Source organism: Salvelinus namaycush, chromosome 23 (assembly GCF_016432855.1).
Source record: "Salvelinus namaycush isolate Seneca chromosome 23, SaNama_1.0, whole genome shotgun sequence".
Taxonomy (NCBI): domain Eukaryota; kingdom Metazoa; phylum Chordata; class Actinopteri; order Salmoniformes; family Salmonidae; genus Salvelinus; species Salvelinus namaycush.
This window is the reverse complement of record NC_052329.1, coordinates 27,882,034-27,906,038: the sequence shown is the minus strand read 5'-3', so window position 1 is coordinate 27,906,038 and position 24,005 is coordinate 27,882,034. Positions and strand designations below refer to the sequence as shown.

At 40.9% G+C, this 24,005-nt stretch overlaps 1 protein-coding gene across 1 annotated transcript in view; it reads left to right on the top strand.

Annotated features, from left to right (window-relative positions):
* The first annotated feature begins 761 nt into the window (after positions 1–761).
* The window catches only part of LOC120018256 (complement C4-like), a 32,264-nt gene continuing 9,020 nt past the window's right edge, over positions 762–24,005 (top strand). The window contains exons 1-28 of the mRNA XM_038961356.1: positions 762–1,023; positions 6,109–6,304; positions 6,392–6,578; positions 6,651–6,721; positions 6,817–6,902; positions 6,982–7,064; positions 7,148–7,235; positions 7,317–7,422; positions 7,581–7,707; positions 7,843–7,958; positions 8,186–8,362; positions 8,503–8,700; positions 8,933–9,127; positions 9,322–9,468; positions 11,620–11,752; positions 11,908–11,976; positions 13,667–13,873; positions 14,124–14,241; positions 14,490–14,560; positions 14,789–14,928; positions 15,113–15,316; positions 15,823–15,874; positions 15,990–16,073; positions 16,438–16,641; positions 16,740–16,972; positions 17,383–17,487; positions 17,696–17,864; positions 20,951–21,165. Of these exons, the coding sequence (XP_038817284.1) occupies positions 962–1,023; positions 6,109–6,304; positions 6,392–6,578; positions 6,651–6,721; positions 6,817–6,902; positions 6,982–7,064; positions 7,148–7,235; positions 7,317–7,422; positions 7,581–7,707; positions 7,843–7,958; positions 8,186–8,362; positions 8,503–8,700; positions 8,933–9,127; positions 9,322–9,468; positions 11,620–11,752; positions 11,908–11,976; positions 13,667–13,873; positions 14,124–14,241; positions 14,490–14,560; positions 14,789–14,928; positions 15,113–15,316; positions 15,823–15,874; positions 15,990–16,073; positions 16,438–16,641; positions 16,740–16,972; positions 17,383–17,487; positions 17,696–17,864; positions 20,951–21,165 (3,843 nt within the window). The 5' untranslated portion in view covers positions 762–961. The remainder of the gene's footprint in view (positions 1,024–6,108; positions 6,305–6,391; positions 6,579–6,650; positions 6,722–6,816; positions 6,903–6,981; positions 7,065–7,147; positions 7,236–7,316; positions 7,423–7,580; positions 7,708–7,842; positions 7,959–8,185; positions 8,363–8,502; positions 8,701–8,932; positions 9,128–9,321; positions 9,469–11,619; positions 11,753–11,907; positions 11,977–13,666; positions 13,874–14,123; positions 14,242–14,489; positions 14,561–14,788; positions 14,929–15,112; positions 15,317–15,822; positions 15,875–15,989; positions 16,074–16,437; positions 16,642–16,739; positions 16,973–17,382; positions 17,488–17,695; positions 17,865–20,950; positions 21,166–24,005) is intronic.

Genomic DNA, 24,005 nt, shown 5'->3' with positions numbered 1-24,005 from the left:
TGCCAAGTGTGCAAAGCTGTCATCAAGGCAAAGGGTGGCTACTTTGAAGAATCTCAAATATAAAATATATTTTGATTTGTTTAACACTTTTTTGGTTACTACATGATTCCATATGTGTTATTTCATAGTGATGATGTCTTCACTATTATTCTACAATGTAGAAAATAGTAAAAATAAAGAAAAACTCTTGAATGAGTAGGTTTGTCCAAACTTTTGACTGGTACTGTATATATACACACATATGTATTGCAAATAAATATACCGTTTGGATGTTTTGGGAATTTTCAATGTTAAAGGCATATGTGCTGTAAGTATTTGTAACATTGACCTAAAGCACAAAGTGGTCTGCAAATAAAGTGTTTTCAAGAAAATCAGACTGCTGTCTTGTTTGAAAACCAGATGTTGTGTATGTATTTGGGCTTTTTGGGAAAGGTTACTTCCCAAATGGAACCTTATTCCCTACATAGTGCACTACTTTTGACCAGAGCCCCTGTATATCACACTACTTCAGACCAGGGCCCATAGGGCTCTGATCAAACATAGTTTACTATGTAGGGAATAGGAATCCATTTGGGACACAACCAAAATCTTGTTTCTGGGAAAACACGTGATTTATTTCATAACGTTCCTTCTCCAATGCCAAGACTAGAGTCAGAGAAGCTGAGAGGAGGAGAGTTAGGTGGGCTAGAGGAGGTGTTGATGCTGAGTGCATCCCAAATGGCACCCTATTCCCTAATGGCCCTGGTTAAAAGTAGTGCACTATGTAAGGAATAGGGTGCAATTTGAGATCCTGCACCCTGTTCTCTGTGAGCTGCAGCTGCACTCACAAACTGGAACATCACAGACATAGCTGCTTTACAGATAACTTCGACAGTATTTTTTTTTATATTTTGGGGTTGAGACAAGAAAAGAAGACTTTTGTTCCAGTGGCATGATACAGATCAGACGATAAAGCAGAAAGATGAGGAATACACTGCTTCTGATCATGGCTGCACTGACTGCAGTTAGTGAGCAGAACCCAATGTGAGTTATGTTCTACCCATGCTAATTCTTTGTAGATATATTTTACTTGCATCATTGGTAATTTTCTGTCATGTTGCGTTCTCAAATATTACTACAGTGTGTGTGTGTGTGTGTGTGTGTTTGTGTGTGTGTGTGTGTGTGTGTGTGTCAGTGGCGGTTGGGGACTTTTAAGATGAGGGAGGACAATATTTTTTTAATGAGCATGGCCTTATTTCTATTACATCATATTGGATGACTGTCATTCATATTCCATTCACCCAGTTCAATGTCATATCGATAGATTTAGGCAACTGCATGATACTCAAATTTTCCCTATACCCATCATGAGGTTGCTACAACCGAGTCTATGAATGAAATTTTACAACGTAGGTGCACACAGGTTGAGAGAAATTTGAGCAATCAAGGTGACAGACACGGATACATTCAATACTGCCTTGCACAATCTTGCCTGCATCTAGCTGATCTAGGGTGTAATCATTAGTCCAAGAGTTGCAAACAACAGTTTCTATTTGACAAATACAGGTATGTTTATCCCTGTTTCGTTCTATTTGCTTCCGTTTAAGAAACGTTTTTCAACAAAATCGGCAGAGTGAATACACCCCTGATCACACACAAACACAGTTCACTTTCATAGCAGCCACATAAATCCGCATGATCCCTTTGATCGTTGGATAATTCCTTCTCGCATCTACACGCTCTCCTCTCACCATTTTCATTCGCTTGTGGACAACACAACACGTCAGCTGTCTGTGACCAGGCGATAAAACCTTTCCAAGCCAAACCTTCATATCATAGCCGCTAACCGCTATGCACAGCCTACATCGTTGTCACCATTTTAGCTAACGTCAAGTCAACATAGCTACTAGAACTAGTGCATTAGTAAACCCGCTACAATCATGCAGTACAACGTACAGTGTAAACCAAAATTAACTTGACTTAACAAAACTGTTCAACTATTTTCTTTCTCTCTCTTTAATAAATCCTTTTCTCAATAGGGGGTGCTGTTTTCACTTTGTAAAAATTTCGTTCCCAAATTAAACTGCCTCGTACTCAATTATTGCTCGTACAATATGCATATTATTATTACTATTGGATAGAAAACACTCTCTAGTTTCTAAAACCGTTTGAATTATATCTGTGAGTAAAACAGAACTCAAGTTGGAGCAAACTTCCTGTGAGGAAGTGAGAAATCTGAAATCAGGCAGGCTGTTCTAGGGTCAGTTTATTAATTTGCATGTCTTCTATTGGTCGACATGCACTGCATACGCCTTCCCCTAGATGTCAGCAAATAGTGAGAATTGGAATGGAGTTGCTAGGCAGATCTGAGGCCATATAAGGGCTCTTGGAACCGGGGGTGCACTCTTTTCAACATTCGCCATGACGCAAGACAGATCTCAGGATGGCGTTCTGGAAAGCTCCCGTTATAGGCCTTAGATATATCCGGCTCTGATTTTATTCGATATAGGTGTTAAGAACGTCATAATGTAGTTATTTTAAACCGAGTTATATCATTTTATATCAGTATATTGCGATTTTCGGAATTTTCTTTGTGCTGCGTTATAGTGAGTTGGGCACGTCTTCGCCACATGGCTAATGTTTACTGCTAATTCCAAAGTTGAAGGCGACAATCTACAACCGAGCAACGATTCTTCTGGACAAAGGACAACTTGCCCAAGATTCTGATGAAAGCTCATCAAAAAGTAAGAACTATTTATGATGTTAATTCGTTGTTCTGTTGAAAAATGTAAAACTCCTATTCCGCCATTAATTTCGGTGCGGTCTCACTTTAACGCACGCTGTATGTCGTAGTAACGTTAATTTTAAAAATCTAACACAGCGGTTGCATTAAGAACTAATGTATCTTTCATTTGCTGTCCAACCTGTATTTTTTTGTCAAGTTTATGATTAGTTAATGATTAGATTAGGTGCCTCTCCCAAGATTTCTCCCGACATTTTGTTGGCAGCTTGGCTACTATTCTCATTGTATAACCACGATTTGTGCCGCTAAATATGCACATTTTCGAACAAACTCTATATGTATTGTGTAATATGATGTTATAGGACTGTCATCTGAAGAAGTTTGAGAAGGTTAGTGAAAAAATTTATATCTTTTGCTGGTTTATTCGTTATCGCTATTGTTGGCTTGAATCAATGCTGTTGTGTGGTTGGCTATTGTAGTAAGCTAATATAATGCTATATTGTGTTTTCGCTGTAAAACACTTAAAAAATCTGAAATATTGGCTGGATTCACAAGATCTTTGTCTTTCATTTGCTGTACGCTGTGTATTTTTCATAAATGTTTTATGATGAGTATTTAGGTAATTCACGTTGGTCTCTGTAGTTATTCTAGTTGCTTTGGTGAGAGTTGTGATGGTGGCTGCAATGTAAAACTATGATTTATACCTGAAATATGCACATTTTTCTAACAAAACATATGCTATACAATAAATATGTTATCAGACTGTCATCTGATGAAGTTGTTTCTTGGTTAGTGACTATTTATATCTTTATTTGGTCGAAATTGTGATAGCTACCTATGCAGGAAAAAAATGGTGGGGAAAAAAAGTTGTGTCTTTTGCTATCGTGGTTAGCTAATAGAAATACATATTGTGTCTTCCCTGTAAAACATTTTAAAAATCAGAAATGATGGCTGGATTCACAAGATGTGTATCTTTCATCTGGTGTCTTGGACTTGTGATTTAATGATATTTAGATGCTAGTATTTACTTGTGACGCTATGCTAGGCTATGCTAGTCAGCTTTTTTACTGATGGGGGTGCTCCCGGATCCGGGATTGTGTGCAAGTAGAAGTTTTAAGTCAACTAGTCACCATATTGTTTTCTCTGCAGTGCTAGCTAGCTGTAGCTTATGTTTTCACTACTAGATTAATTCTCTGATCCTTTGACTGGGTGGACAACATATCAGTTCATGCTGCAAGAGCTCAGATAGGTTGGAGGACGTCCTCTGGAAGTATTCATAATTACTGTGTAAGTATATGGAAAGGGGTGAGAACCAAGAGCCTCCTAGGTTTTGTATTGAAGTCAGTGTGTCACACCCTGATCTGTTTCACCTGTCTTTGTGATTGTCTCCACCCGCCTCCAGGTGTCGCCCATCTTCCTCATTATCCCCTGTGTATTTATACCTGTGTTCTCGGTTTGTCTGTTGCCAGTTCGTTTTGTTCGTAAAACCTGCCAGCGTTTGTTTCCCTGCTCCTGCCTGTTTCCCTGCTCCTGCCTGTTTCCCTGCTCCTGCCTGTTTCCCTGCTCCTGCCTGTTTCCCTGCTCCTGCCTGTTTCCCTGCTCCTGCCTGTTTCCCTGCTCCTGCCTGTTTCCCTGCTCCTGTTTTCTAGTCCTTCCCGGTTTTGACCGTTCTGTCTGCCCTGACCCTGAGACAGCCTGCCGTTTTGTAGCTTACCCCACGTTCTGGATTATTGACCCCTACCTGCCCTGACCCTGAGACTGCCTTCCGTTTTGTACTTTACCCAACCGTTCTGGATTATTGACCCCTTCCTGCCCTGACCCTGAGACTGCCTGCAATTCTGGACCATGTACACTCTTCCTGGATTACTGACCCCTGCCAGCCTTGACCTGTCATTTGCCTGCCCTCGTGGTTGTAATAAACTCTTGTTATTTCTACACTGTCCGCATCAGGGTCTTACCTAAATGTGATACAGTGTATCCAGAGGAGGACAGAAGCTAGCTGCAGTGGTGTAAAGTACTAAAGTAAAAATACTTTAAGTACTACTTAAGTCGTTTTTTTGGGGTATCTGTACTTTACTATTTACATTTTTGACAACTTTTACTTCACTACATTCCTAAAGAAAATAGTGTACTTTTTACTCCATACATTTTCCTTGACACCCAAAAGTACTTCTTACATTTTGAAGGCTTAGCAGGACAGGAAAATTGTCAAATTCAAGCACTTATTGTAACGGTTGTCCTCCTCCTCTTCGGCCGAAGAGGAGGAGTAGGGATTGGACCAAAGCGCAGCGTTGTTATACGACATGATGATATTTATTAAAGTAAAGACGAAACACGAAAATACTTCAACAAACTACAAAACAAATAAACGATGTAGACAGACCTGAACTATAGAACTTACATATACACGAAGAACTCATTAACAGGTACAGACTACACAAACGAACGAACAAACGAAACAGTCCCGTGTGGTGCACAGACACAGACACGGAAGACAACCACCCACAAACAAACAGTGTGAACAACCTACCTAAATATGGTTCTCAATCAGAGGAAACGTAAAACACCTGTCCCTGATTGAGAACCATATCAGGCTAAATGACAATGAACCTAAACATAGAAACACATAACATAGAATGTCCACCCCAACTCACGCCCTGACCAACTAAACACATACAAAAACAAGAGAAAACAGGTCAGGAACGTGACACTTATCAAGAGAACACGTGGTCATCCCTACTGCCTCTTACCTGGCGGACTCACTAAAGACAAATGCATAATTTGTCAATTATTTCTGAGTGTTGGAGTGTGCCCGACTATCCGTACATTTTCAAAACAAGAAAATGGTGCCGTATGCTTTGCTTAATATAAGGAATTTGAATTGATTTATACTTTTACTTTTGATACTTAACTATATTTAAAACCAAATACTTTTAGACTTTTACTCAGTAGTTTTTTGCTGGGTGACTTTCACCTGAGTAACTTTCTATTAAGGTATCTATACTTTTACTCAAGTATGACAATTGGGTACTTTTTCCACCTCTGGCTAGCTGTCCTCTGGCTACATCATGGTGCTACCCTACAGAGTGCTGTTGAGGCTACTGCTGACCTTCATTGCAAACAGTGTATTTTAAACAATTATTTGTTGACGTGAATATATTTAGTATAGTTTTATATAAAAAGGATCATTTTTTAAATGTTTCACAATTTTTATTTTTATGAAATTCAGTGAGGAGGATTATCCTCCCCCCTGCTTATACCTGCACGTGTTTGTTTGTGTTCGTGTGTGTGTTTGTTTGTTTGTGTTCGTGTGTGTGTTTGTTTGTGTTCGTGTGTGTTTGTTTGTGTTCGTGTGTGTGTTTGTTTGTGTTCGTGTGTGTTTTCAGATGTCTCATCACTGCTCCCAACATCGTCCACCTGGGAGTAGAGGAGACAGTGACAGTACAGCTCCAGGGAGCTATCAAGCCTACACAGATTACACTATACTTTCTGTACCAAACTGACAACAATAAAGTTCTGTCTGGAAAAAAGCATGTAACTCTCAATGAAGCCAATGGCTATTTGGAGGTGGTGAAAATGAGCGTAAGTATGCAGAAGGCTAATCCCCTTTCATACCCTGTGAAACTACTGGACTGTGCATTTTACTTTCTCTATTCTCATGTTTTATAGGTCGTTCCTAGCCTGTACGAAGAGGCAATCAAAAACATAGTAAAAACAAAGACAATTGTGCCATATATCCAACTGGCCGCAGAAAGCAAGGATTTCCTTTCAAAAAAAAAAACAATCCTTTTGTCAACAAAAAAGGGTTATGTCTTCATCCAGACAGACAAACCAATCTACAATCCAGGAGAGAATGGTAAAGTCTAAAATAAAAAAGGTTGACTATTATATATGATTTTAGTTATAATCCCAATTTGTCCTTTTCTAGTCAATTTCAGGGTCTTCACGTTAGACAACTATCTGCTGCCTGTCGAAGAAAGCATCAATGTCAAGATATTTGTACGTTTGCAAGACATCTATCTGTATGTTAAAGTTGTATTATTGCATTATATTAAATCTCTGTTCTCTAAATAGCGTTCACTGTCTCTCTGCAGAACTCCAAAGGCCTGCTGGTGTACAACCAGGCTCTACACTCCAGTAAACTCCTTCAGAGGAACATAATGATCCCTGATGTTGAGACGTAAGTAGTATGTTGACATAAAATCTATGGAAGACAGGACATGAGTAGCACTGACCACTACTCTGTCAACATGTTTCAGGGCTGGCCATTGGAAGATTGTTGCCGCTTTTATCAACCATCCCATGTCCAACTCTTCAGTGGAGTTTGAGGTCAGGGAATATGGTGAGTATCAAAAATAGGTTGCCTGACTCTATGATACCGCCCAACAACAACAACAAAGTGAAGCTCACCTCTATTTCTTTCAGTTCTTCCTACTTTTGAGGTGAAGATAGCAGCTTTGAAGCCATATTATTTAGTGACAGAAGAATCCTTTCAATTCAGCGTCTCTGTAAGGTGAGATTGTTGAAGCAGATTGTATTTATGGACTGTTTTGTGAATTGTTCATAGCATGTCAAGTAAATGTGTTGATTGCAGGTACACCTATGGCAAAGGTGTCAATGGCATAGCTTATGTTAGATTTGGACTAATAGACAGAGAAGGCAAGAGAATACATCTACCTGGCCTAGAAAACAAGACTTCTGTGAGTTCACTTTATCATCTTAAAGCATTACATAATTTAAAAAAAAAATGAAAGTCACATTTTCTGATTGTAGAGTTATTGTTTTGTATCCAGGTCAGATCCATTTACTTTTATTTTTCTGATGAGCCATTTGTGAACTTTTTTCTGGTGTATTGTAGATTCAAGACGGTGTCGCCAGCATTACCCTGCCAACCGAAGACCTACGTGGGAAAGCAGAAAAGCAAAGCATCCAACACATGGAGGGATACAATCTGTACATAGCTGTTACAGTTTTAGAAACAGCAAGTAAGTCCTTCATACAGTTAGATAAAATATGCCCATACCAGTGGATTCAGGTATTTTCTCTTGGATATACAGTAACTGTTTGTGCTGTATGACAGTAACTGTCACTCTGTCTGTCTTTGTCTCTCGCTCTCTCAGGCGGAGATCTAGAAGAAGCTGAGAGCACTTCAGTAAAGATAGTGACGTCTCCATACATCATTGACATGTCTAAGACTAAGGAATACTTCACACCTGGAGGAAAGTTCTCTATCCTGGTACTGTGTGGTCATTTCTGCACTCTAAGACAAACGTTAACACCACAGAGTAAAATATAATTATATTTATTCAGGACATCATATTGAGATGAACAAATCCCTTTTCCAAATGAGACGTACCGTAAAATAGTTATCAGTGTTATCAATTGTATTGGCCTTACCATTTAGAATATGACTGTATCTATAGACATAGTCAACTGGGTATATGCTGCATGTTTCATTCTCAGGCCACCACCACCCACCCAGATGGATCCCCAGCCCCTGACCTCCGTATGAGGGCTTCAGTTTCAGTGACCTCTGTAGGAGGCACACAGGAGTCTAAGATGGAGGTATCCGGTAACTCTAAGGGTGAGGCTGTTCTCACCTTCCAAGTGCCCAAACTGGCCACGTCTATGGACATCAAGGTACAGGACAGACACAGAGAACTTTCAATCAACACTGTATTTCCCATGTAGTTTTGTCAAGTGTTCTATGTGGCTCTAATTTCCATGTGAGGTAATATTGACGTACTGTAACTTTGCACTGTCTGTTCTTGTCTCTCCAGATGTTTGCTGAGGGAGAGGATAAAGAGGTAGTAATGAGTGATGCCAAAATGACAGTGTCAGCAGCCAAGTCTGAGGGGAACAGCTACCTGAGTGTAGAGATAGAACATGTCACCCTGGAGCCTGGAGCAACCATGACAGTCACTCTCAGAGACATCACTCCACCAGGCACCCCACGACCAGCCTACATCTACTATATGGTAACATACTGGAGTATCAGTCCATTCTAATAATGGATGGAGACCATTTACCACTTCTGCAACATACTTTATCTGTGCATAGCTTCAAGTTTCCAGACACTACAGTAGACTGGGTTTGTCATAGCTGTAACCAACATGAATATAAACACGTTGGGGGTTGAGAAATGAACCATTTCAATATCTGGTAGTGAAGAGTAATGATGTGTTATCTCCTCTGTTTCCATTCTGTCAGGTCCTGAGTAAGGGCAGAGTGGTCCAGATGAACAGGGTCCAGAGGACTGAGCTGACCACCTTCAGTCTGCCCTACAGTCTTGACCTGGTCCCCTCCTTCAGACTGGTGGCCTACTACTTCACACAGGCACTAGAGAAGACTACCATAGTGGCTGACTCTGTATGGGCTGATGTCAAAGATATCTGCAAAGGACAGGTTCTGTAGTTACCGCTTGTTTCTCTACTTCTACTCTTACTACACTTAGCCAGTTATGGTTTTATCCTGTTGTCAGTGCTGTGCATCAAGAAGGCACATTTTATGATTTTAACTTGACTAATAAAGATCAATCAAAGTGATCTAGTTCTGCATGGAGGCAGATTGTGACAATGTCTTTGTTGCTGTGTTTTCAGATCGAGATCCTTCCATTTAAAGAGCATAAACCAGCTGACTTGGTGAATGTGGTGGTCCGTACAGACCAGGGAGACAAGGTAGCTCTGGCTGCTGTAGATACAGCTGTTTACATCCTCAACAAGAACAACAAACTCACTCCTCAGAAGGTACAGAACCTCTGTCTGTCACACACTTACCAGGTTGAATGAATAGCTACATACAGTATGTGTGCCTGCTGGTGATATTTCAATCTCAATGTGACTTCCTGGTTAAATAAAGATGAACTAATAAAGTAACATTATTAGTCTGGATTTTGGCCCAGTCTCAGGTGTATGTTGACAGCTTCACAAGGCTATGACCTGGTATCAGTTAATAGAGCATTTCCTAAGCTAAGTCCTGGAGGCCCAAAGGGGTGTACCTTCTGTTTTTTGCCCCAGCACAACGCAGCTGATTCAAATAACCAAAGCTTGATGATGAGTTGATCATTTGAATCAGCTGTGTAGTCCTAAGAAAAAACCAAAATGTGCACCCCTTGGTGTCCTCAGGATCGAGTTGGAAAACGCTGAGCTAATGTAATGTATCACAGAGGGCAGGTTTATCTGTGAAAATACAGTATACCTGAGAATGTATCTCCACGTGTATGTACTGTGTTTATATGTATCTTCTGTATGTACAGGACAGTATGTACTGTTATATGTATCTACTGTATGTACAGGACAGTATGTACTGTTACATGTATCTACTGTATGTACAGGACAGTATGTACTGTTACATGTATCTACTGTATGTACAGGACAGTATGTACTGTTATATGTATCTACTGTATGTACAGGACAGTATGTACTGTGTTTATATGTATCTACTGTATGTACAGGACAGTATGTACTGTGTTTATATGTATCTACTGTATGTACAGGACAGTATGTACTGTTATATGTATCTACTGTATGTACAGGACAGTATGTACTGTTATATGTATCTACTGTATGTACAGGACAGTATGTACTGTTATATGTATCTACTGTATGTACAGGACAGTATGTACTGTTATATGTATATTCTGTATGTACAGGACAGTATGTACTGTGTTTATATGTATCTTCTGTATGTACAGGACAGTATGTACTGTTATATGTATCTACTGTATGTACAGGACAGTATGTACTGTTATATGTATCTACTGTATGTACAGGACAGTATGTACTGTTATATGTATCTACTGTATGTACAGGACAGTATGTACTGTTACATGTATCTACTGTATGTACAGGACAGTATGTACTGTGTTTATATGTATCTACTGTATGTACAGGACAGTATGTACTGTTACATGTATCTACTGTATGTACAGGACAGTATGTACTGTTATATGTATCTACTGTATGTACAGGACAGTATGTACTGTTACATGTATCTACTGTATGTACAGGACAGTATGTACTGTTACATGTATCTACTGTATGTACAGGACAGTATGTACTGTTATATGTATCTACTGTATGTACAGGACAGTATGTACTGTTATATGTATCTACTGTATGTACAGGACAGTATGTACTGTTACATGTATCTACTGTATGTACAGGACAGTATGTACTGTTATATGTATCTACTGTATGTACAGGACAGTATGTACTGTTACATGTATCTACTGTATGTACAGGACAGTATGTACTGTTATATGTATCTACTGTATGTACAGGACAGTATGTACTGTTACATGTATCTACTGTATGTACAGGACAGTATGTACTGTTACATGTATCTACTGTATGTACAGGACAGTATGTACTGTTACATGTATCTACTGTATGTACAGGACAGTATGTACTGTTATATGTATCTACTGTATGTACAGGACAGTATGTACTGTTATATGTATCTACTGTATGTACAGGACAGTATGTACTGTTATATGTATCTACTGTATGTACAGGACAGTATGTACTGTTATATGTATCTACTGTATGTACAGGACAGTATGTACTGTTACATGTATCTACTGTATGTACAGGACAGTATGTACTGTTACATGTATCTTCTGTATGTACAAGACAGTATGTACTGTTACATGTATCTACTGTATGTACAGGACAGTATGTACTGTTATATGTATCTACTGTATGTACAGGACAGTATGTACTGTTATATGTATCTACTGTATGTACAGGACAGTATGTACTGTTATATGTATCTACTGTATGTACAGGACAGTATGTGTTTGTCTACCAGGGAGAATGGGATATGCAAAAGACAAATATCTGTTGTTCATGTAGTAAATTGACCAATAAATGAATTGTCTTCTTCTTCTTCTTTAGATGTTTGCCTACATGAATTCATATGACCTGGCGTGTTCTAGTGGAGGAGGCAGAAACGACCAGTCTGTGTTACAGGACGCTGGGCTCGCCTTTATAACCAACTGGGTGGATACAGAGGATCACGTGAGAAAGGGTACGATTTACATTTAGACATTTAACTCATTATAATGTTGAATGAATAGTACATGTATGGATCCTGGTTGGTTAAAGCACATCACTGCTGCTGTTGTTGATGGAATTTATTCCACACAATATTGTAAAATGATTTTTCTTTCGTCCTCTGATCAGATTACTCCTGTAACAACATAAGAAGACAGAAGAGAGCCTTGAACCACCGACAGGCTTTCTCTGATATCAGTAGGTGTAGCAGTAACCTCAGCAAACCAAAATTGGTTCTGTGAAAGTTCCCAGAACTTTCTTTAGGTCGCAGCAAATGTTCTCATAACACAAAACTGTCCAGTCGTGCTGATGATTATAGAACGTTTGTATAAAACATTTGCCTGATGATACAAGATCATTCCTATAACACATTTCATATGTTCTTTAAAGGTTCCCAGAATGTTTCATTAAGTTGTGGGAACATTGTGGGGATATGGCAACTGTGCAGTTGTGCTGACATTCAGATGTTTGTATCAGGGTGCACAAAACATTGTTTTGATGTTGCAAGAATGTTGACAGAACAGCCTTTCTGAGTTCTTCAAAGGTTCCCAGAACATTTGTGCGAACCTGGTGGGTACATTAGAAGAGATATGCTCAGTTATGATGGTATTCATACAATGTCTAACTTGGGTTGCACAGGACATTCCCTTAATGTTGTAAGAATGTTGACAGAACATATGAATTAAGTCTGGGATGTTGTCTGGGATGTTGCAAGACTATTCTTATGATATTCACAAAGGTTGCACAGAACATTCCCACAATGTTGCACAATGTTCCACAATTTCCAAATAGGTCAGTTTTTATGATGTTCATAGCACATTTGTTTTAGGTTTAACATAATATTCCATTGATGTTCACCCAATATACATTTAGCCTTTTCTTAGAGGTCCTCAAGCAAAAGTGATCCTAGATCAGCAGTCATAGTCTTGGATACCATGTAAAACATTTTAGTGAACGTTAGGACAACATTCCAAGGATATTTAACTTTATGTATTTTTATATCCTAATGTTAGATAAAACCCTATCTAGAACTTAATGGGAATCGTAGCTAATGTTCTGGGAATGTTCCCGGATTGGTGGGACTTCTATTCTCCCTCCATCCTCTGAGCATGCTAGTTTTACTCTTATGGTGAGAGTATGTTATAGGAATTAGATTCCTATATGTTCGTTAACCAATTAAATTATAACAAAGCAAACACTCTGTCAGTTTCTAAGAATTTGTAAGTTTCTTATTTGCATAAAATAGACGAAAGACCAGTCTCCAAATTAACCAATAGCGTTTATTCTCGAGAGATCTCTACTCAAAAAACCATGTACGTTAGTTTATATATCATACACAGCGTCATAGCTTTCTAAATGTCCCTTCTCTTCTCCGACAAGGACAAAGCTGATTCCAAAGTCCATTCCAACACACTAACGCACATAAACACTTTATTTGGATTATCCCCTGGAGTCTCACCACAGTTTATTACCACTTAGCTGACAGTTCCAGCCCCCCCCCCCCAGATAAGGAAAACCTGGAGGTGCTCTCGCTGTCTTCTCTTATCTCCACAGAGTTATAGCTTGGTCGGTTCAAACATAGGTTAATGATCCACTTAGTTTCCTTTAGGCACACACATACATTCCTCTCTTCCCATGTACATGCTACATAACCTCTAATCCTAATGGTTAAGTTTCTGTGTAGAATTATTTAATCATTTATCTTAAACCTTGATAAAATATCTTAAGAGTATCAACTATTATTAGTTACATAAGATGGACAGCACTCCAAAGGATACGTTTCAATAATCCTTTCATGACAAATGTTCAGATATGTTTCAGCAAAATCATTCCTTAGCAAATTACATTTATATAATGTATTAGTTAGACACAGAGTTCTTGTCTGCAGTCAACAGGTACCCGGATAATATGGAGAAGAGGTGTTGTCAGGATGGGGCCAGGTTTAACAGCCTGGGTCTGTCCTGTGAGAGTCGTCATGCTAAAACCACCCACAAGTCTCCTTCCTGTCGCACTGCCTTCCTCAAGTGCTGCAGAGATGCCACCACGTTGAGGAACAACATTAAGAAGACCAGGAAGACATATAGCCTGGCTAGAAGTACACTATCTTATTACATTTTTACATTAGTAGTTGGACAATGACATCTAAGAAGAATCTTACAATCTACAGATTATTGTGGTGCATTCAGTAATAGATAGATAAATAGATAAATCAATACTTTTGTATTTTTGCAGACTAGTTGTACTACAGTATATGCACATATTTTCCATTGATTAAGCTGAACATTTTTGAATGTTTTCTGAATATATGCATATCTCCCTGTCCTCTTCCCTGTCCTCCTGTCTAGCGGATGGAGATATGGATGAGGAGGAGGCCATAGATGAGGTGTCTGTCCACCTGCGCTCTTACTTTCCTCAGACCTGGATGTGGGACATCGTTGATGTGGGGCCCTCTGGTCTCGTAAGGTAACCTGGTAATCTGCAACATCATGGACTTCAGGACTACGTCCCAAACGACACTCTATTCCCTATATAGTGCAGTACTTTTGACTGGTAGACTAGGGAATAAGGTGCCATTTGGGAAACAAGCCAGGACTGTCATGACTGGGGCCCAGAGTTTTCCCTGACCATTTGAACAGACTGGGTCAAACCTGGAAGCCAATATACTGTAGTGTAACTAGTAGTTAAATCATGTTGTACGTTATTATTTTCAGACACAGTATTGCTGTCCCTGACTCCATCACTACCTGGGAGGTTCAAGCAGTGGGGATCTCTAAAACAAAAGGCAGGTCACCTCTTCCTTAACCTAAGACCATTACACTATCCTGGTCCCAAATCTGGTTGTGCTCTTGCCAACTCAGTTTGACATTCATTGTCAAGCCAACCATGACAACGAGTGACAAGAAGTTGTCATGATAGCACAAAGAGACTGGTGCTCAGGTTATCATTACGCCATTAGACTTTCAGAGGACAGTCATCAAGTGGTTAATGTTAGTGATGGTTTTCCCTTCAGGGTTTTGTATAGCTGAGCCCAAGCCTCTGGTGGTGTTCCAGGACTTCTTTGTCTCTCTCAGACTGCCCTATTCTGTGAAGAGAAACGAACAGCTGCAGGTGAAAGCTGTGGTGTACAACTACAGAACCGACAGTATGGAGGTAACTTGTTTTCTTAAAACAATATATGTCAAAACAATATATTCAGATCCAAAATGCCCCCAACAGCCATTTATTCAAATAAACAGCAGTTGCAGACATTATCATCTGTAGATTCCTTTGATAGACATTTTTACTATACTTACATCTACTGCCATGTCTACTGTATGTGTTTCTCTCTGTGAAGGTGACAGTAGAGCTGGCGTGGGTGGAGGGTCTGTGCAGTGCAGGGGGAGACAGAGGGTACAAGGAGGTGGTCACAGTACCTGGTAAGTCTGCTGTCCCTGTCTACTTCACCGTGGTTCCTCTGGTCATAGGAAACATCCCTATCCAGGTAGAGGCCTACACTAGGACCGCTCGCGACCAGATCAAGAAGGACCTCAAAGTCACGGTATGAACACAACACTGGCAAATGTTTCAACTTGTATCACTTTTCTCCCACTAATGCACAGTCATTCTACTGTGTGTCTCTATAATACATATGTACATTAGGCTACATGTGGCTCTCACTTCTTTATTGTGCTGAACACAACTGGCAACATGTGGATTTGAATCTCTTTTTACCATTTTTCAAAAGTTACAGTACAGGTGCAGGATCTTAATTTGATCAGCCTGTTGCAGGAAAATTTTCCTGCAATGCATGACATTTAAAACTTGTAGTGTATTTGAGGTTTAAAAAGGCTCTGGAGTTTGTAATTTCCACTTTAACATTTCAGACTTGATTTTCCCTTATGAATTTTTTTTAGCAACCCCTACAAAAATGTACTAATTCTAATTTCCTGCTATTGCAGGATTATTTTCCTGCTGTAGCAAACTGCATCAAATTCAGATCCTACATCTGTATATGTCTGTATAACCATTCTGAATGAGACGCTCACCTTTTGTTCTGTTATACAGGGGGAAGGGGAACTGGTCTCAATACAACATGAATACAACATTGATGGGAATGGTAATGTTGTTTATCAGAACATCTGACATTGGTAGTAAAAGGGACATTTATGCAAACAAGCCAAATCAGACATTGAGTTAAAACAGGTTCTCGACTTCCTTTCTATGTTGCACAGCTGCCAAGTCAATCGAACTTAAAATCCCACCTCCTCCTAGTGCTGTACCTGGACTGGAATCTGACGCCTACATCAGTGTCAAAGGTAAGTAGGGTCCACAGACTCGCTCTACCCACACCTTTAGACAGACCGTGCTTCTACACCTGCATTGCTTGCTGTTTGGGGTTTTAGGCTGGGTTTCTGTACAGCACTTCGAGATATTAGCTGATGTACGAAGGGCTATATAAAATAAACTTGATTTGATTTTGATTTGACTTTCTGTTCATGCGGGGTCTGTAGTACTGAATGTTTACATTTAAAAATATATATATTGTTCCAGGAGATATTATTTCAGACTAGGAGTCTTCCCTGACCAGTTTGCCCTGACCAATCTCCAGGCCTAGTTACTATAAGGGGGAAACCTCCTGGTCCCATGTATAAGCTCTGTGCCCATGTACCCCCCATGTAGGTGGTGTGATGGGAGAGTCTGTGGAGAACTGTCTGAACCTGGATGGAGTGGACCGGCTCATCTCCCTGCCCATGGGGTGTGCGGAGCAGACAATGGTCACCATGTCTCCAGCCATCCACGCCATGAGATACCTGGACACCACGGGACAGTGGATCGACCTGAAGGCTGAACGCAGAGACGAAGCTCAGGCCATGATACAGACTGGTGAGGGGACACCGGGACATCTTAAGTTAATCGCTTTGAGACACCTACCCTTGTGGGAATCAAACAGTTGAAATGAATTGATTATTTCTCTTTCCAAGGATACGGAAGAATCCTGACCTTCAAGAAGACAGACGGATCCTATGGAGCTTTCCTGTCAACACCAAGCAGTGTTTGGTTGACAGCCTTTATAGCCAAGGAGTTGTCCCAATGCAGGGACGTGATTTCAGTGGAGGACTCCTACATCCAACAGTCAATCTCCTACCTGGTGTCTAAACAGCTGGCCAGTGGAGCCTTCACTGACCCTAACCCACTCTATGACCGCACCATGCAGGTAAGAATACTTTATTCATCCGTGTGAAAATGTGTTTTTTTGCTGTACCCAACCACTCCAATATAGACACACATACACAAAAACACATTAGGTTGGAGGAGCTGGAGCAGTGGGCAGCCATAGTGCGCCGCATGGTGAGCAGTTTATGGGTTAAGTGCCTTGCTCAAGGGCACAGTGGCTGGAGACGTCGTCTTTCTAGGATTTGTCACCTAACAACCCTCTAGTCGTCTCGTCCAATTTTTTCAGCCCGTCAGGGATTCGAACTGGCAAGTTTCCGGTAGCAAGCCCGCCCCTCTAACCTCTATGTACGACCCAAATGTTCTCCATGACCGGACCATGCAGGTACACTACCATAACATACAATAGATTACTGTGTCTTTACCTGTCTGCTCTCTCTCCATTCCCATCAGGGTGGAGTGGGAGGGTTTGAGGGAGAGGTGTCCCTGACAGCGTTCGTTCTGATAGCCATGCACCACGCTGTGCCACTGTACCCTGAAGGACAAGGCTCAGAAGTGGTAATACATCATTCAAGTCATGGACTTAACCTTAACATCACTGACTTAACCTGACTAAAAGTTGTGGAATTATCCTAAATGGGCAAATAGGTTTTGCAACAGAATATACCAGAATGAAGCTCATGCATTTTTGACTCTTGTGGTAATGTTTAAGTAATGCATATTGCTAATTATAATGCTAAATCTATCCACCATTCCCCTGTGTTAGAGGTATGCAATGGAGCAGGCTAAGATCTACCTGGGGTCGAAGCTGGACTCCCTTGAGAGGCCCTTCGCTGTATCCATCACCTCCTATGCCCTCTCTCTAACGTCCCCTGGTGGAGATGCTGCTTCCACGGCTCAGACCAAACTCAGGGCTTTGGCACACTGTGACAACGGTCAGTACCTTGTAACTGTACTAGTCATCTGGATAAGAGGGACTATGGGTTATCTAATCGTCATATTACTTCAGTAGTCCTCTATATCAGAAGGGTTATATTCATCTACCACAAGTGTGTTTACATAAATACTGTTTTAATTAATTCCTTTGGACATAAACCTGCTTTGATAAATAGCTCCTGTAAAGTATTACAGGTAGTGGCTGGAGAAAAAGTCTGCATAGGGTATTCTGCGTAGACATTTATTTCCTTGGCTGTATGAATATTGAGTGAAGTAGGCAGATATACACAATGACAATATTTAAACAGCAGAGGGCGACAGATTACTGATTGAATCCTCTGCAAAAGTATGCCGCTGTTAAAGTGGGGGCTGAACTTCCTGATTTGGCCTCGTTTTCCGTCTTGGTCATTAGGAAATACAGCGGCCGTGTCTTGGGGTGGTGGTTTAATGTGGGTGTCTCTTGTTTGTGTTGAGCCATTGACATTTTAAGATATTGTTGCATGTACATTGTGTAATATGCTGATGGTCTCTAACTAACCCCATAGGGATATCGAATGTCAAACGAAATTGACCATGGGCATTACGATCTTGTCGCGAGAAGCTGCACTCTGAATTGATTGATTACTTGGGTTAGGCCAGCTGTGGGCATGTTTGACCCAACCCAAGGAAAACGGTTTCGGTACCCTGCTTTCCATGACCTAATTTTTTCCCCCTATCATCTCGCAAATGACTGTTTCAAATGACACTGACCAAATTATCCTATTTATACGTTGTAGTCAATGTTGACACTAGAATACATGTTTCTGACTCATATCGATGGCACATATGCGTTTTCAAAATGAGAAATTACTCGCTCTTTAAAGTTACTGTACACTCTTGGAAAAGGTTCGACATGGAACCCAAAAGGGTTCTAGAGGCGAAAGAAACGCACACCTATTTAGGCGAGGTGCTGGCTAGCCGAGTAGAACACTTGAAAAATGAAAGGAGAGCCGCACACTAGGAGCTCAGATGCAATAGTTCAATAACCTCATATCCAACGTTCGACAGACAAGCTGTCTTCATTACGGAATATTGACAAACACTGCGGGTCACTAGTTTTATATAGTGTCAAAGGACACACACAGGTGTCTGTTATCGTGGCCTGATATCGTTGGTTAATTCTCATATATTACAATAGCATACCAAAAACATGAATGGAGAGCATACGATCATAGATACAATTTGGCTACATAAACCTACAAACATTTACAACAGAAAAATCACAAGAATGGCTTCAGATCAAAGTCTACGTTAAGACCGAAGGGAGCAAGGGTCTTTAAATTAAAGATCCAGGCAGCCTCTCGTTTTAACAATAAATTGTCGAGGTCACCCCCTCTCCTAGGGAGGGTTACATGTTCGATGCCAATATAACGTTACGGACGAAATCAAGTGGTTTGCTTCCAAAAAGTGGGCCGCAACTGGGTAAGTCGAGTTTTTGCACCGGTGGTAAATCAGTTTACCAATTGATCGCTGAGATTTCTGCCCCGAGAGAATACGACCAAAGGACGGTCCGAAAACACATTAACGTTACTGATACTGTCATCGGATCTTAGAATGTGCCAATGTTTGTGGACGATTCCCATAATTTGTTCAGAGCACTTTGAATAGCGGGTAGTTAGCACGCAAGAATGCTTATTTTTGTGAGTCTGACCTTGAAAAAGATCATGTCTCGGTTTGTTTTGAATTTTCTCAATGGCAGTATTAATCTGACCATTTTTGTACCTCTTCTCCTTGAATTTTTTTTTTGCAAATTCTTTTTTATCGACAGAATTGACTGTAGGGCAAACTGTTTTCCAAGGGAAGCGGGTGACAACTATCAGCCCTCAACAAACTGTTACGATCAATAGGTTTCCTGTAAAGATCAGTGTATAGAACATTATCTTCACACAAGATTAGAAGATCAAGGAAATTTGATTTGAAATGTGTCAGATTGTATAGTAAATCTCAGATGCTCAGAACAGGAGTTAAGAAAAGCATGGAACGCCTGGAGCTGTTTTGCAGCACCCCTCCGTTGAACAAAAATATCATCAATATACCGTTTCCACATAATGCTAGGCAAGAAAACATTTTTGAGAGGATTGAAAATGGACTGTTTCTCCATGTAACCCACATACAAATTAGCATAGTTAGGAACCATGGGGGATCCCATAGCAGTACCCTTCGTCTGAATAAATAAATAATTTAGAAACATGAAGTAGTTGTATGTGAGTACTATTTCAGCCAATGTTATAATGCATGCACTGGAAGGTAGTTCATTGAGGTCACGTTGCAGAAGAAAATGTTCCAGAGCCTCAATACCGCCCTCGTGTGGAATATTTGTGTATAACGACTCAACATCAAAAGTAACTAACAAAGTATTATCAGGGAGAGGATCAAGAGATTCAATAATAGAGATCATACTGCTGGTCGAGTTTGCAATATGTCTCAATAGAGTGATTGGATGGAGGTACATAATAACTCTTACTTCTAAAAGGAGTCGGAATATGTGCAGGTGAGCAACCTACATGTTCAGTAGAAATATCACGATTAGGGGAGCTAAAGTATTCCCTTAAACGGATGTTTCTGAAAAAATAAATAAAAAATTAAACGTGTCTACCTTAACATCAAAATATAGCACAAAATATAACCTTTTATTACGCAAGGAGACATGGGCAGTGCTCAATATCTTGCTTGATAAATTAAAGACACTCAGTCGCGGGTTCTGGGACCAGCTCCTTGCAGAGCTGTGCATTTCTCTTCAATCGTGTTATCCATTTCAATAAAATACTTTTTCAACGGGTCAACAATTAATGTCATTAAATCAATAGAGCATTTGTTCAGGATGGCACACCAGCGCTCATAGAAATCATCTGTGCACTGTCCCAATGATGGTTCTTTTTGCCACCTTACCCAAAAGTGTTCTACCAGGAACAAAAAAGGTTATACCTGGAACAAAAAAGGTTCTACCTGGAAACAAAAAAGGTTCTACTTGCAACCAAAAAATAACATAAAGTTCTAAAGTTCTAGATAGCACCTTTTTTTCTAAGATTGTATCTCTCCACTGTAGAGGTAGCTACATGTCACTGGGAGGCCAGTGATGCTCTAAGGCTGAGTGGGGAGAAGAGGGCCAATCGGGTTCCCCAGGCTGAGGCCATCTCCGTGGAGACCACGGCCTACGCCCTGCTCCAGACGGTGGCAGAGGAAGACGTGCTGTATGCGACGCGCATTGCCCGCTGGCTCACTGAGCAGAGGCAGTATGGAGGAGGGTTCCGCTCTACACAGGTAGGTACCGTAGGACAAGCCACCAGTAGACAGACGGGTAGGTACCGTAGGACAAGCCACCAGTAGACAGACGGGTAGGTACCGTAGGACAAGCCACCAGTAGACAGACGGGTAGGTACCGTAGGACAAGCCACCAGTAGACAGACGGGTAGGTACCGTAGGACAAGCCACCAGTAGACAGACGGGTAGGTACCGTAGGACAAGCCACCAGTAGACAGACGGGTAGGTACCGTAGGACAAGCCACCAGTAGACAGACGGGTAGGTACCGTAGGACAAGCCACCAGTAGACAGACGGGTAGGTACCGTAGGACAAGCCACCAGTAGACAGACGGGTAGGTACCGTAGGACAAGCCACCAGTAGACAGACGGGTAGGTACCGTAGGACAAGCCACCAGTAGACAGACGGGTAGGTACCGTAGGACAAGCCACCAGTAGACAGACGGGTAGGTACCGTAGGACAAGCCACCAGTAGACAGACGGGTAGGTACCGTAGGACAAGCCACCAGTAGACAGACGGGTAGGTACCGTAGGACAAGCCACCAGTAGACAGACGGGTAGGTACCGTAGGACAAGCCACCAGTAGACAGACGGGTAGGTACCGTAGGACAAGCCACCAGTAGACAGACGGGTAGGTACCGTAGGACAAGCCACCAGTAGACCATCAGAGCATAATGATCTGGAGCTTGGAGTTATCACTGACCACCTGACGTGACCTGGAAAAACTCCTGGCCCTAGTTATACTATTCTTTTTTTCGCTCTCTCTTTGCCCCCTCCTCTCTCTCTCTTTCACACTTTCTCTCTTTCACTTTCTCTCTCTCTTTCAATTCAAGGGGCTTTATTGGCATGGGAAACATATGTTAACATTGCTGAAGCAAGTGAGGTAGATGATATGCAAAAGTTAAATAAACAATAAAAATGAACAGTAAACATTACACTCACAGAAGTTCCAAAAGAATAAAGACATTACAAATGTCATATTATGTGTTTATATACAGTGTTGTAATGATGTACAAATGGTTAAAAGTACAAAAGGGAAAATAAATAAGCATAAATATGGGTTGTATTTACAATCGTGTTTATTCTTCACTGGTTGACCTTTTCTTGTGGCAACAGGTCACAAATCTTGCTGCTGTGATAGCACACTGTAGTATTTCACCCAGTATATATGGGAGTTCATCAAAATTGGGTTGGTTTTCGAATTCTTTGTAGATCTGTGTAATCTGAGGGAAATCTGTGTCTCTAATATGGTCATACATTGGGCAGGAGTTTAGGAAGTGCAGCTCAGTTTCCACCTCATTTTGTGGGCAGTGTGCACATAGACTGTCTACTCTTGAGAGCCAGGTCTGCCTACGGTGGCCTTTCTTTCTGGTGGCTTGTCTGTTTTTTTGTTTATTCTTTCCAATGTGTCAAGTAATTATCTTTTTGTTTTCTCATGATTTGGTTTGGTCTAGTTGTGTTGCTGTCCTGGGGCTCTGTGTTTGTGTTTGTGAACAGAGCCCCAGGACCAGCTTGCTTAGGGGGTTCTTCTCCAGGTCCATCTCTCTGTAGGTGATTGCTTTGTTATGGAAGGTTTGGGAATCGCTTCCTTTTAGGTGGTTGTAGAATTTAATGGCTCTTTTCTGGATTTTGATAATTAGCGGGTATCGGCCTGATTCTGCTCTGCATGCATTATTTGGTGTTTTACGTTGTACACGGAGGATCTTTTTGCAAAATTCTGCATGCAGAGTCTCAATTTGGTGTTAGTCACATTTTGTGAATTCTTGGTTGATGAACGGACCCCAGACCTCACAACCAAAAAGGGCAATGGGTTCTATAACTGATTCAATTATCTTTAGCCAGGTCCTAATTGGTATGTTGAATTTTATGTTCCTTTTGATGGCATAGAATGCCCTTCTTGCCTTGTCTCTCAGATCGTTCACAGCTTTGTGGAAGTTACCTGTGGCGCTGATGTTTAGGCCAAGGTATGTATAGTTTTTTGTGTGCTCTAGGGCAACGGTGTCTAGATGGAATTTGTATTTGTGGTCCTGGCGACTGGACCTTTTTTGTAACACCATTATTTTGGTCTTACTGAGATTTACTGTCAGGGCCCAGGTCTGGCAGAATCTGTGCATAATATCTAGGTGCTGCTATAGGCCCTCCTTGGTTGGTGACAGAAGCACCAGATCATCAGCAAACAGTAGACATTTAACTTCAGATTCTAGTAGGGTGAGGCCGGGTGCTGCAGACTTTTCTAGTGCCTGCGCCAATTCGTTGATATATATGTTGAAGAGGGTGGGGCTTAGCTGCAACACCACTTTCCATCAATTTGTATAGCAGACCCTCATGCCAAATTGAGTCGAAGGCTTTTTTGAAATCAACAAAGCATGAGACGACTTTGCCTTTGTTTTGGTTTGTTTGTTTGTCATTTAGGGTGTGCAGGGTGAATACGTGGTCTGTCGTACGGTAATTTGGTAAAAAGCCAATTTGACATTTGCTCAGTACATTTTTATTCACTGAGGAAATGTACGAGTCTGCTGTTAATGATAATGTAGAGGATTTCCCCAAGGTTGCTGTTGACGCATATCCCACGGTAGTTATTGGGGTCAAATTTGTCTCCACTTTTGTGGATTGGGGTGATCAGTCCTTGGTTCCAAATATTGGGGAAGATGCCAGAGCTAAGGATGATGTTAAAGAGTTTTAGTATAGCCAATTGGAATTTGTTGTCTGTATATTTGATCATTTCATTAAGGATACCATCAACACCACATGCCTTTTTGGGTTGGAGGGTTTTTATTTTGTCCTGTAGCTCATTCAAGGTAATTGGAGAATCCAGTGGGTTCTTGTAGTCTTTAATAGTTGA